This window comes from Amborella trichopoda, chromosome 5 (assembly GCF_054954075.1).
Source record: "Amborella trichopoda isolate Santa Cruz 75 chromosome 5, AtrichopodaSantaCruz75HAP2 v2.0, whole genome shotgun sequence".
NCBI classification, from domain to species: Eukaryota; Viridiplantae; Streptophyta; class Magnoliopsida; order Amborellales; family Amborellaceae; genus Amborella; species Amborella trichopoda.
Genome location: NC_142340.1, coordinates 41,331,816 through 41,345,227, shown reverse-complemented (window position 1 = coordinate 41,345,227; position 13,412 = coordinate 41,331,816). Strand labels below are relative to the sequence as shown.

The 13,412-nt window shown below is 34.3% G+C and overlaps 1 protein-coding gene across 1 annotated transcript; it reads left to right on the top strand.

Annotated features, from left to right (window-relative positions):
* The first annotated feature begins 3,843 nt into the window (after nt 1-3,843).
* Nucleotides 3,844-5,078, top strand: LOC148782103 (uncharacterized). The gene is made up of 3 exons (XM_088868473.1): nt 3,844-4,005; nt 4,078-4,734; nt 4,918-5,078. Exons 1-3 carry the CDS (start codon nt 3,970-3,972, stop codon nt 4,981-4,983), a joined length of 759 nt encoding a protein of 252 aa, XP_088724599.1. The 5' UTR covers nt 3,844-3,969; the 3' UTR covers nt 4,984-5,078.
* The last annotated feature ends 8,334 nt before the right edge of the window (nt 5,079-13,412 follow it).

Below are 13,412 nucleotides of genomic sequence, written 5' to 3'. Positions count from 1 at the left end.
GTCAATGTCCATTCATATGCGACTTATTCTTTAGGACACAATCGATGCGACTTACTCTTTAGGACACAATCGAAGTAATGCATGCATAATGAAATAATTCTTTTTTCTCTTTTTTTTTTTCCATTAACTCTTTGTCATGTACATAGGTTTTATAATTCAGAGGGGGAAATATTATTCATGAGGTCAAAATTCCCAACAAAACCTTAGGACTTTACTGTGAATTTTGCTCCCTCGGGTAAAACTCAAGCTCGGAGTATTAATTGGTTGCCAAATTTTGGTGATTTAACCTATAGAACCTAACAACCACCCACCCCACAAAAAGAAAAGAACGGAAAAAACAAAAAAAGCAAAAAAGAAAAAAGAAAAAAATGAATCTCACTCCTTATGGGGTGTGGTTTCTACAAGGTTTCTACAAGGTTTCAACCTTAAACAATCCAATGAAGGCGCACCTATAAATTTTATCATACTATGTAATTTTGGTATAAAACATTTTTAGGATTATCTCAAAATCTATTTTCACATCTAATTATAAAATTTTAAACTCCAAAAATCATTAAAATCAAGTAGATCTATAAATATATGAAAATCTTGAAAATGGATGGTCTAGATAATGTGTTGCAAGATGTACTATTTCTTGCAGTTAAAATCTTTTTTTTTTTCATATTGTTATATCTCGATATCAAGATGATCAATTAGAAGATTTTTCAATATTAAAACAACTTCTTCTGATGGATTTTTAATGTGCATATGTAATTCTAGACCATTGGAATAAAATTGGGCGTGCATTTATTCTATTGATCAAGCTCAAACTTCAAAAGAAATTTTCTTAAACATTGTAACATTCCTAAACTATCAAATTTCACATTAGATGGTTGTAAATAATTGTGACCATCTTGTATCAAAGGTAAAAGGTAAACGATTTCATTGTATAATCCCAAAATACAATTTGATAATAATTTTTAAAATAATACTTTAAATTTCCCTGTTTATTTGGGAAAGACGAAAGCCAATACACGTAATACTTCCATATATTATTATGATATACTTTCCCTTATCAGTTTTCTGTAAAATAGTTATTTTCCGTGCTCTAGAACTGCAGCGGGAATAAGGTTATATATTCCAAAATGAAATGCACTGGATCAGGAAGAAGCAACAATATCCTAATTGCAAATCAAGAGATAGGTTACTTCAAGAAGGATCTAGAAAATATGCATGGATAGAAAATGATTTTTCTTATATAATTCGACTCCCAACAAATAAAATATTTTTTGTGTTGCCTTTTGGGGCTCTGGCGTCTCTAAGCATTTGAAGGGATGCACTCCGGGAAAGGGGCTAACTTTATGTTATAGAAATAAGGTGCAACTCAAAAATCTACTCGAAAATGCCATCTCAGAAAACCGTCAATTGATCTTCTCAACCTATGGAACCGAAAATATAAAGTATTTTGAAGTTCTAAAAATAGTGTATCGTATAATATATTATTTGAAATGCCTATTTTAAAAACTTTTAAGCATTTATAGGTCTACTTAATTTGCACTGTATTTAGAGCTTTGAATTTTATAATTATGGATAAAAATAGTTTTTTGGGTCATCATAAGGATTTACTAAACCAAAGCCGTGTCTTCTAGCAAGATTTCGAGGTGTGTTACATTGATTGTATAAGATTGACACCTTATAGGAAAGCCAATCAACAAGGCAGTATGTACGTACTGAGTTTTTTTCCTTGATTTAATTTTATAACTAGGTTGTTGTTAAAATTACATAATTTTGGGTAATTGTCGTAGAGAAAACGTCTCCTGTTCACGTGGCCTATGACGTAATGACTAATACATTACAATTGACTTTGGATGGACGACTGGGATGACTCCTAATTTTAAAAGAATAACATTAAACTATACTTTTCCGTCATCGTCCATCTGAATAGAGATTATAGTATGACGATTACTATCAATATGCCTTACCAACCACAAGAAAAATGCCGTACCAACCATTCGAAAACTATAAGATTTTGTGCTTCTCTCGGAGTAAAGTGCACATTTGATCACTCAAGAGAAACCCATCAAAAGAGCATTTTTAGTACCTAAATCTTTATTATGTAAAGTAATCAACCCAGCTTACCGACCTTTAAAAAAAATGAAAAAATAAAGCAAAACAAAAGAAGAGAAAGAGATATATACAGAAATTTGTAAAAAGTACACTTCAAAGTTTAACTATTTAACAATTTACTCTAAGTATATATGGGATTGTTTACAAAGAAACTATTTAGTCATTTAGCATATATATATATATATATATATATATGAAACCACTGGCAATCACTACTAGCCACTAGATTGCATTACTAGTTAAAAATCAATTTATTTTTCTTGAACCCTTAATTTTACATCGTATCAACTAAGGTAATTTTTCTCACAACAAAGTATCAACTAAGATAATTGTAGACTTACACTTGAGATAAATGGTCGTGCGGTAGACACTCACTGGAACACGCAAACATAATGCAAAGATGAGATAATACCTAAAGGACTGCGGTTTGTATAGAGCCTAGGCTCTAAACAATCAAATTAGAGCCTACCTTCAAATAGTGTCGAAAAATGTGCTTTCAATATTGGAAATTTTTGATAGCCTTAAAGTATATTTTCATATTTCTTTATAATGTTTAAATCTTCAAAAATAGTGTATATCGACATATCTATAAAAACTGGGAAAAGTTTATATAGAGTCGAGGCTCTGAACATTCAAATTACAGCCTACCTTAAAAATTTCACTAGAAGAGGCTGTTTTGATGCCCAAGTATTCTCAAATTGATCATCTTGACATCAAGATGCATGGATATGAGAAAAAAATGGATTTCAAGTTTTGAAAATAGCTTATTTTGTAACGCATTTTTAGACCATCAATTTTCAATATTTTCAAGTTTTCAATTTTTTTTTTTTGTTTTTTATTGTTCATTAGAATGAAAAGACTGTATATTTCAAATTTTGGATAAAACAATTGGCCATAAGATGGTTTTTTAAGGTCATTGCATCATATTACTATACAACGGTTGCATGAAATAATTTTCCATATATTTATATATATATATATATATATATATATATATATATATATATATATAGATACTCAATGTCCCAAGAGAACTATAAACGCTTGCATGAAATAATTTCCCATATATTTATATATATATATTGCATGAAATAATTTCCCATATATTTATATATATATATATATATATAGATACTCATTGTCCCAAGAGAACAATAAGTTTTGTCCTTCACCTGGGACAAAATGTATATTTAATCCCCCAAGCAAAACCCAACCTAGGAACCTACCCGCCAACATGAATTAAAATTGGAAAATTGAAAAGGCACCCTGAATTTATCTACATGAAAAAACTCACGTCCTGGGATTGATTGAACAAGAATCGGATCAATTACATGTGCATGTTTTAAACCGAAAATCAACCTTCTTTTCCCTCCCTCTTCCCCCCCCTCTCCCCCCCCCCCCCCGCCCTTGAAAATAATGGTTGATGATTCTAAACTATATCCCATATTATTTTTAAAAGAAAAAATTTTTATAAAAGCACATTTGGTTCGCATGAAACATTTTCATATGAAAACAATTTTTTTTTACGATCAAGTGTGAGAATATTTTCATACCAAATAATCTTAATACGTCTTTTCATACCAATTGACAATAATTGATGTAAAGATATTCTCTCATGTGAAAATATTTTTTAGAAAACATTTTCACATGAAACAAATGTGAAAGTCTTTTCTTCAAGGGGTAAGTGCAATTCACACTCTCTGGGCCAAAATACATGCGTCCAAACCTTTGAAAAAAAAAAAAACAAAAATAAAACATTGAGTATTTGGTACCTACAGATAAAAAGATTTGGACCTCCTCGAACCTCCGCCCTTCGTCACAATCTAACACAACACAGTCTTCAGATTCCTAACAAAGGATACAATGGCTTCAATTTTCACTACTCCTCTAAAAGAACAGGTATTGAGAAAATTCTCTCTCTCTCTCTCTCTCTCTCTCTCTCTTCACTGACTTCTCTCACTCTTCTTGCAGGAGGATGAGTCCACTACACATCCAGATTCGACCAATTTGAGCCCCAAAACAAAAGGATTAAGAAGCCATGATACATTTCCTGTTGATGATCTGAGAACCAAGACTTTTACCACCACATCTAGTCCGTCAGCTAAGTTGAAGCCTCCAAACTTCATCGACATCCACCACCATTTTGGGTCGGACTCCATCCAATCGTCACCAGAATCCGGACCATTTTCTCCTGAATCCACCAACCAAATGCGTGCTCCAGTAGACATAAAGGCCACATACAAAGCTATAGCCCCTTTGGCCGTAGCCATGGCTCCATCCGCCTTTGCCTTGGCCATGAGACCTCCACTTAAATCTAACCAGATATATGTCTTAGCAACACTACTGAGTATTTACCTCGTCATTTTTATGATATCAGTGGAGCTTGTTGTTCTTATAGTCTTCATCCCCCAGTCCATTACAGGCATGGTGGTCATGAAGGTCCTCCTAGGTCTTGGAATTGGCCTTTTTGCAGTAGCTTTCCCACTTCAAGTGCTGCTTTCTCTGCCGCATAACATATCCTGGCTCGTCGGCCCGTTTTGTGGGGTAGCTGTTTTCACGGCTGCCTTCTTATTTTATTTCACTATGAAGGTCCAAGGAGCTGCCCAAGAAGAGGGAGAGAATATAGAGGTATGAGAGAGAGAGGGTGTTTCCAGGATTTAAGTTTTATGTGAGTGCAGTGTGAAGACACTTGATAGGCTTTATCATCTGTGCTCTTCATTTCTGTGTTCTATATGCTGGAGAAAGAGAGAGCGAGACAGAGAGAGAGAGAGAGAGAGCTGTTTCCAGGCTTTAAGTGTTGTTTGCGTGCAGTGTGAAGACTCTCGATGGACTTTATCATCCATGTTATACATCTATGTTTCGGAGTGCTTTGAATAAGTTGGACTGCTGGTGAGCTCAGTTAAATCTATGATTTCCTGGCTTCCATGTGTTACTTTATGTGTGTTGAAATCTATGAATTCTTAGGTATATTGTCGAACTATGTAAATCTTGGTGTTTTGGTTCTTCTAATTTTCTGCCTTATTTTTTCTGTTCTTTTTATCTCTTTCTCTTATCCTCCTCCGCATATCTTCTTATGTTTGTAGTCTGTTACAGCAAAAGAGCAATAATTTCAATATTCTTAAATGGATTTAAGGCTCATATCAAGAGATAAGCTCTCTGTACCCCCAACAAATACTTGGACATTGATATAAGATTAAAGCCACCGTTTACATGCTACCATGGGAGCAAATTGTTTGTACACTCCCTCGGGTAAAATCGTATTTAGAGTTTGTATTAGGATCCCAGCTATGGGCCTAAAGAAAATAACGTCCTAGATTGACAAAAGACTCTCAAAATTGCTTGCAGGTGCCTCTTGTACTGCCCCAACACTGCAGGGTTAGAAGAAACTCGACCACAGATTCATGGCTTTTCCTTTCATCACATCATGAACCTGCAGCACAAACTTTTTTTTTTTTTATTTGGTACATAAGGTTTTTTTATATTTTTTTATAAGCTCCTTGTATAGTTTTGATAAATAATTTTATAATTCACATGGGGATTTTCCTGATTTTATTTATCTCCTTTTTCTGAGTATTTTCCTTGAGTGAGGGTTCATGAATTGTGCTTTCATCACATCATGAACTTGAACCAGAAGGATCATTTTTTGTTTGGTACATAAGGTTTTTCCTTCTTCTTTTTGGGATAATTTTTATATTTTTTTGTAAGATAAATTGTACTTGAATATTTTCCTTATTCTATTTAATTAGTTTATTCTCGGTGTGTTCCTTGATGTAAAAAGGCTTTGCTCTGCTGACGGTTCTTTGAACTGCAGCATCAAAAGTTGCATCTGCAATGTTCACATTCAAAACCCTAGATATAACTGCAATCCAGTTGTCCAATTAGCTCTCTAACTTTATAGCTGCCTGAGACTCTTGCACTCTCTCAAGCTCCTACAGATAAAACTCATCTAAACCTCTCTCTCTCTCTCTCTCTCACAAGTGAAACTCTCTCTTACCACTGGTTATGATTCTATGGACCTTCTATCTCTCTAGTCTCAGTTGAAGCTCTCTCTCTCTCTCATGAACCTTTCTCTCTTCACACTCCCTATGATTCTATGGACCTCCTCTCTCTCTCCTCTCAACTGAATCTCTCTCTCTCCCTTAGGCCTCATGTCCTCTACCAAGACATCTCATAATAATAATAACAATTATTATTATTTTAAAATTTATTTGTACAGAGGAAAGTTTTCTTGGAGTTTTATAGGGTTAGACTTCTTTGATTAAGTAGTTGATATATTTTTCTTTTTTACTAACTAGGGTTACTTAGGGTTTTTGCCAGGAGATCTCTTTGGAAGTAAAAATGGACCGGACTTACTTCATATGGTATGGACATTAATAGCGTTGGTTTTATGTGTTCTTTAAAGGCTTTATTAGAGCTTGTACAAGTATTTTATATAGTTAAACATAAACTCAGTAGGAGTGTGGTTCTCTTGTGGACCATAATACCATGTAAATACGATTTTTTGATACTCGAACTGGACTCGAGGTGCTAGGTTAGTCGAGTTGAAAAAACCCAAAGTACCTAGGCATAGAGATAAAACCGATAAGAGTTTAGTAACTTAGCCCTTAATGAGGTCAAAATATGCTTGGATGAGAGCCAAGGGACTATGAGACCCTTGTGTGTGATGATTGGCCTTTAAAAATAAGGCTAAAACCATATCTTAATATCATCACACGACATGTACATAGATAGTCATATCGAGATAGTGATCTACCATTGAGGGTGAAGTGTGTATATGTGCCAGAGATTACCCCTACAAACCATAAAGTCATTGTTGCATCATAGTCTGAGGGACCATGGTTTTGTCTCTAGAGGAGAACCTGAAATCTATATATTGGGATTATGTCCCTTAGCTTATTAGCTAACTTTGGTGGTCCAATCATGAGCCCCTGCAGTGGATTGGGGGTCATGAAAACTACTCGGTTTGTTTGAGAAAGCTAGTGTAGATCGCGGTTCATAGTTGAATATGGAGTGCTCCTGTATATTGATAATTCCTAAACACATACAGATCCAACTCCCATCAAAATTAATTAGTTTTAATTAAAATATTTATTGAATTTTTGTGATTATCTTGATATTTTATTTTTATTATTTGGATTTATAATATAAGATAAAATCAATTATCAATGTTTTAAATAAACAAGATAAATAAAGTACTGTTTCTAAATATTTTTAAATCAAATTAACATTTAATAAACATATGGGGGACCTACCATAAGGAATGGGCCCACCTCAAATTATATACATGGGAATTTGCATAGAGACCTCCCATGGTCACCATGGGAGGCATGCCCCACTCTAAGGGGTGTTGCTTTCTGTTATTAGTTTCCTTGAAGTTAAAGGTATCCAAATTGAGTTTTATCTTTTGCGAAGATTTAAATTGAAATTAGTTTGAAAATTCAAGATGAAAAGTGCAAGAGATTTTTATAAAAGATTATATGAATAAGGAATGAATATTTATAAAAGAGAAAATCCGAATAGTATTTTCCTTATTTAAGTATTTGATGGGAATATGTTTAGGAAATGGAGGATAAAGTTCTAGCACCTTGTTTGAATCTTGATATTAGATTAAAGGAATGGAGACTCAAATCTCTCATCCCACAAGTCTCCTAAGATTGACAGTGAATATTTGATCATATGAATTGAGGCAAACCCTAAGGTATAAAAAATCTATAAAAAAGGACTATCCCCCTTTACCAAATCTCTACACCTCTTTTCTCTTCTCTCTCTAAGAATTCCCTCTCTCTCTCTCTCTATCTATCTCTTTCAAAAGATTTATCTAAAAGGGGGCATGCCCCAACCTAGAATTTCTCTCCCTCTCTCTCTTCCTAAGTTGACAAGAGGGGCATGCCCCAACCTAGCAATATCTCTATCTCATGCAAACCTAAGGGCAAGCCCCAAACTAGTATCTCTCTCTCGAGTTTCTAAAAGGGCAAGCTCCAAGCTTAGGATTGGTTCTTGATTTGTGTGTACCAAACGGAGCTTCCCCTATCTAGTAGATATCTCTCTGTTTGATTTCTATATCTCATATCTCTAAAGATTAAGCAAAGGAGTTTGAGCAAGACTAAAGTATTGAGGACTTTGAAAGGGTTTTGCCACAAGTGGGAGAATCAAGAGACCGATCATAGATCCCTAGTACCATCAGAAGGATGAGACTCTGCATGGGGTGTACTAAGCCTAATTGAGGTAATCTCCAAAAATTTTACTTATTTAAATTTTATTTTTGTATTGAGCTCTTCTATTGCCATAATACAATGAGTTAAAATTTTGATTTAAAGAATTGTATTTAATAGTGGTAGCAAGTGAGAACCGTGTTTCTTTTCTTTTATTTTTTTGTTTGAAGAGTTATTTATTTGTAATTGGACATTGTGAGTGGTCTTACCAGTGTAAGAATAAGAAAAATAAGAAAATTTTAATTTATATACACCGTACTTGATCACATAGTCCAACTTTCAAATAGACCATGATTTTGATTTTTATCTTGTGCTTTTTCTAGTGTTTTATTTTCTTTTCCTATGTAAATTGGACTCATAGTTTTATCTTGTTTCCTAATTTTATAGATTCATGGTTTCTCTTTCATTTTTTTGGTTGTAGAGATCATAGCCTCACATCGTTGGATGTTCAAAGTTTTAGAGAATTTTTTCATGATTTTCACCTTGGTTAAGTTTGACCTATACACTAATTCCAAAAAAAATAATTGGAATAAAATAGATTTTGGCTTTATGGCAGGCTCAGGCTCAAAATCGATACTAAACACAAAGGTTTTAAACCCAAACCAGCCCTAGCATAAAAACAAATTGGGTGGGCTCGGGTCAGTCTTGGCCTATTTCCACTATCTCTACAAATGAATTAACATTTTGGTCTTAATACAGTACTTGAGGTAACATTAATATGCTGTGGTTTTTGGCGGGTGTCGACACCCAAAAAGATGACATTCAAATGCCAAATTTTAGGTTGGTGTTCTAATTGTCCTCACTATATAAAAAACAAACACTTGTCGTTGGCTTTGTGGCATAGGAAGGACCCAATTATGACCATTTGTTTTACTAAGGAAATTATGTAATCGACATGGAATGTACAACCAATATGTAAGGGAAATCAAGGTATAGTATCTTGTATTTTATATTTAGTATCTTGTATTTTATGTTTAGTATTTTATGTTCTTGTATTTTACAAGAACAAAAGAGACATAATTGTACAAACTAGCGAGGGATCAAGTTTATGAGTCATAGTCTGAAGCTCTGAAAAAGAGTCATTGAGCAACGACTAAAACATGAAACCAGTGTATATGAAAACCAATTTGGTTTTATGCCAAGAAGGTTAACAACTAAAGGTATTTTCCTACTTAGGCAACAGATTGCGAAGTTTAGGTCGAAGGGAAAGACCTCCGTATGGTCTTTATTGATCTAGAAAAAACTTATTATAGAGTACTCTAAGGGCAAGTTATACAGAACAGTGGTCAGGCTATCTTTACTCTATGGGGCAGAATGTTGGGTAGACAAAACCAATATACTCATAATAATAAATACAGCGGAGATGAGGATGTTGAGATAGATGAGTGACAAGATAAGAAATGAGAGAATTTTAAATGAACATATTCGAGAGAATTTAGGCATAGCACCAATAAGCAATAAAATGAAATAGAGTAGACTTAGGTGGGCTGGCCATATGCTGCACCGTACAAATACAACATCTTTTAGGAGGTACGAGTTAGTTCAAGTGAAAGGACTGAAAATGGCAAGGGGTAGGCCCAAAAAAATGCAGTTCAAGTGGAAGGACTGAGGATATGACCTTTACTAGAGCAGAATGGAGAACTAGGATTCTTGTAGCCGACCCCGATTAATTAAAAAAAGGCTATAATGATGATGATGATTAATGCAATCTAGGTGTTCATTATTTCTTTCCATTTTAAATATAGGTTGGACACGGTTTCTATGCAGCCAGCCGCATATTGTAGAAATGCGGGCTCGGCAATAAGTATTTTTTTTAAATATAATTTAATCTTAATTTTAAAAAAATATATAATCTTTAATATGGAGATCATGAATATGAAAAAATAAAATAAAATTGAATACTAAAAATAATAATTGTATTAAAAAAACATTTGGACCGGTAGTTACACTTGTTTTTAGATGGACCGCCCATTTATTTCCATCTTTAAAATAGATGCTTTTTACCTCCAAACCGGATGTTGTAGAAATGTGGTCCAACCCATATGAAACAATTTTCCACAAAGGTTTTACATTGTAGAGTTTGATTAGTACACAGAGAACCTTCTTAGAGAAATGAAATACTCTATCATAGTATCAGACTTACAAACTAACAAAGAACTATCTCCATTACTATGCAAGTTTATTCCAAAATCCAATATAACAAAATGTATCATCATTTTAATAAAAACATTAAAAAAAAAAAATCAAGAGTATTTGAGGCCAGAGAGTTCCAATTAAATAATTTAATATGCATAAAAATTAAATAATGTAATATGCATACAAAAAATTTCAAAGCAAGTATATAACTAAAGAATATTGTTCTTTCTTGGGTAGTTTAGCAGTAGGAGTCGAACTTGAGATCTAACGCTGCTAGATGTAAGCTGCTAACCACCAAAGCCCAAATGTGATTCTCGAATAGAGGCATGGTAATTACATAAAGAGCAACTATTGCCTAACATCACTTGGAGCTTCAAATGCACAGGAATTCTCATCCCATATAATATCAAGCCAAAAAGATTATAGGCTTATGTAGGAGCATATCTTATATTCATTTCCACGGGCAAAGCCTTGACCTAGAGAATATCGAGGTTTCAAATTTTGAATTTTAAGGATATAACTGCCCTCAACCTAGTAAGCAACCTCTCTCTCTCTCTACACAATTTTTTTTTGTAAACAATAATTTAATAAAATTGAAGAAAAGAGTTTAAATCAGCATTTACCCTAGTGTTGTTATAGTATGGTGCAGCTCAAAAATACTATGAAGATAGTATTCCAACAATGGAGATCCCTCAAATTGATCATCTTGACCTCGAGATATGTGGATATAAAGGAAAAAGGATTTCAATTTTTAAAAATAATGCATTTTGTAACAAGTTATCTGGACCATCTATTTTCAAGATTTACAAGTGTTTATGGATCTGCTTGATCTATACCAATTTAAATTTTACATTGTTGTAATTAGGGATAAAAAATAGATTTTCAAGCTATCGTAAGGTTTATGACACCAAAACTATATCTCCAAGTAGATTTCAAGCCATACATCTATAGTATAAGGAGGGACACCTCATACAAACCTCACCCAAAATTTAAAGAGGCAACATAATTTTAAAACAATCAGTTCTTGGTATTTAGGAGTTCAAAAGTCTTCTCTTTTAAAATAAACATATATTGATTCTAAAGTAAATCACGAAATTTCTGACCAAAATATCCTCCAATGTATGTTTTTTACTGGACAGAATAATTATATTGAGTGCTCCCTTGAGAGTATGATATGTACACTTTACAATCAATCTTGAATAGTAACCCTAGTGTAACAAGATGGTAAAATGCTTTTAACAACCCACTGTTTGAGGGCATTTTTTATCACCAAGTAACCCCAATGCAAGAATAAAGAGAAGCCGTAGGATAATAAGCCCTAATCCAAAAAAGAAATTTTCAATAGTCCCAGAATGGGCCAATAAGGATCAATAATGTTGATAAAAGTGTCCTAAGAACACCTGCCAAGTTTCGTCACAATCCGACGAGTCTAAGAAAGTGTAGACGCAAGAACAATTTTGGGAACATTGAGCTCTTTCGCTCGGAAGTTGACCTTATAACTACAGCCCTATCATGGGAGTGTCAAATGACTGTGGGACCGCCATCATTAGATCCGAAACATTCGTAAACCCCTAGTGACCAAGTTTTCGCTTGTTAAGACATATTTGGACCAAGTTATGGCCAAATTACCTGAAATGGGTAGGTCACACAGCCTCAGTAAACCAATTTCAATTAATGGAAATTGTGTTCATGGGTTTCGGGCTCAACTTTGAAAGACTGTATCTCTCTCATCCCAAACCGGATCAAGCTCAAATTTTACGAGTATATTCGTCTCGTTGATTTGAGCATTTTGATATATGGCACGACCTATGTCGTGGCCCGAACCGGGAGAAAAACATGAGAGAAGATTACTAATCAAGGCAAGGTTGCCGGTATTTCAGCAGGAGCACACCTCGATCAATTGGCCACATCATGACACTCGCATATCGGACCGATGCAAAATTAGACCCACTATGAGCACAAGGTTCGAGGCTTCATCAGAGCCAAACCTCGTACGTGATAGACAGTTAGATTTCACATACGATGAGCACAAAGTTGTTGAACTTTGCGGCCACGGGAAACCAAATTTCGGTCAAATTATCAAAAATGGAAAATGGTCATTCGGGCACTAAATCAAGCCACGTTCATTGCCAAATGTTCACGATGACTTGGTTGTCAATATTCAACGAAGAAATCATCGAAAAAAACTAAGAAATGCACGTAGTCTTTAAACAAAGATCGCACGTTTCTCGTGATTTTTTTACTTCGTGATTGTGGCCCAAAGACCCAATCAGTGGCTCGAAATTGATATCAAAATGACCGCCTTCCCAAGCTGATTAAGGAAAGAATCATCTTTCGGCCAAACGGAGACTGGAAAGACCCAAGACCAACCCAAGAAGATCGCAAGAGTTCTTAAGCACAATAGGGACTCAATTGGAATTTTTTGCATTATTGGTACAGGGGTAAAATCATCATTTTGCCTCATTTTTTTAGATTCCTTTAATTATTTTAATGCCTAATTTTTGACAATTAGGTCAACTTTTGATTGTGCACCCACCTTTGGGCCCCACTTCAATATAAACAAGTACGTACCTCATATAAAGCATCCAAGTTTCATCAACAAAAATTCTACTTCTTGATTGAGATTTTGGGTCATGTCTTAGAGAGAGAGAGAGAGGAGAGAGAAGACTTTTGGTGATACCCCCAGGTGTAAGGTAAACTCTTTATCTCTCTTCTTTCTCTCTTTCTCTCTACTCTCTCTTCTCTCTTCTCTCTCTCTTTCTCTCTTCTTTCTCTCTTCTTTCTCTCTTATCTCTCTTCTTTCTTCTTTCTCTCCCTTCTTTCTTATTCTTTCCTTTTCTCTTTCTTCTTTCCTTTTCTTTTCTTTTCTTCTTTCCTTTTCATTCTTGTCTTTTCCCTTTTTCCCTCTTCCTTCTTTCCTTTCCTTTCTATTCTCCTTCTTTTTGTCTTTATTTCTGT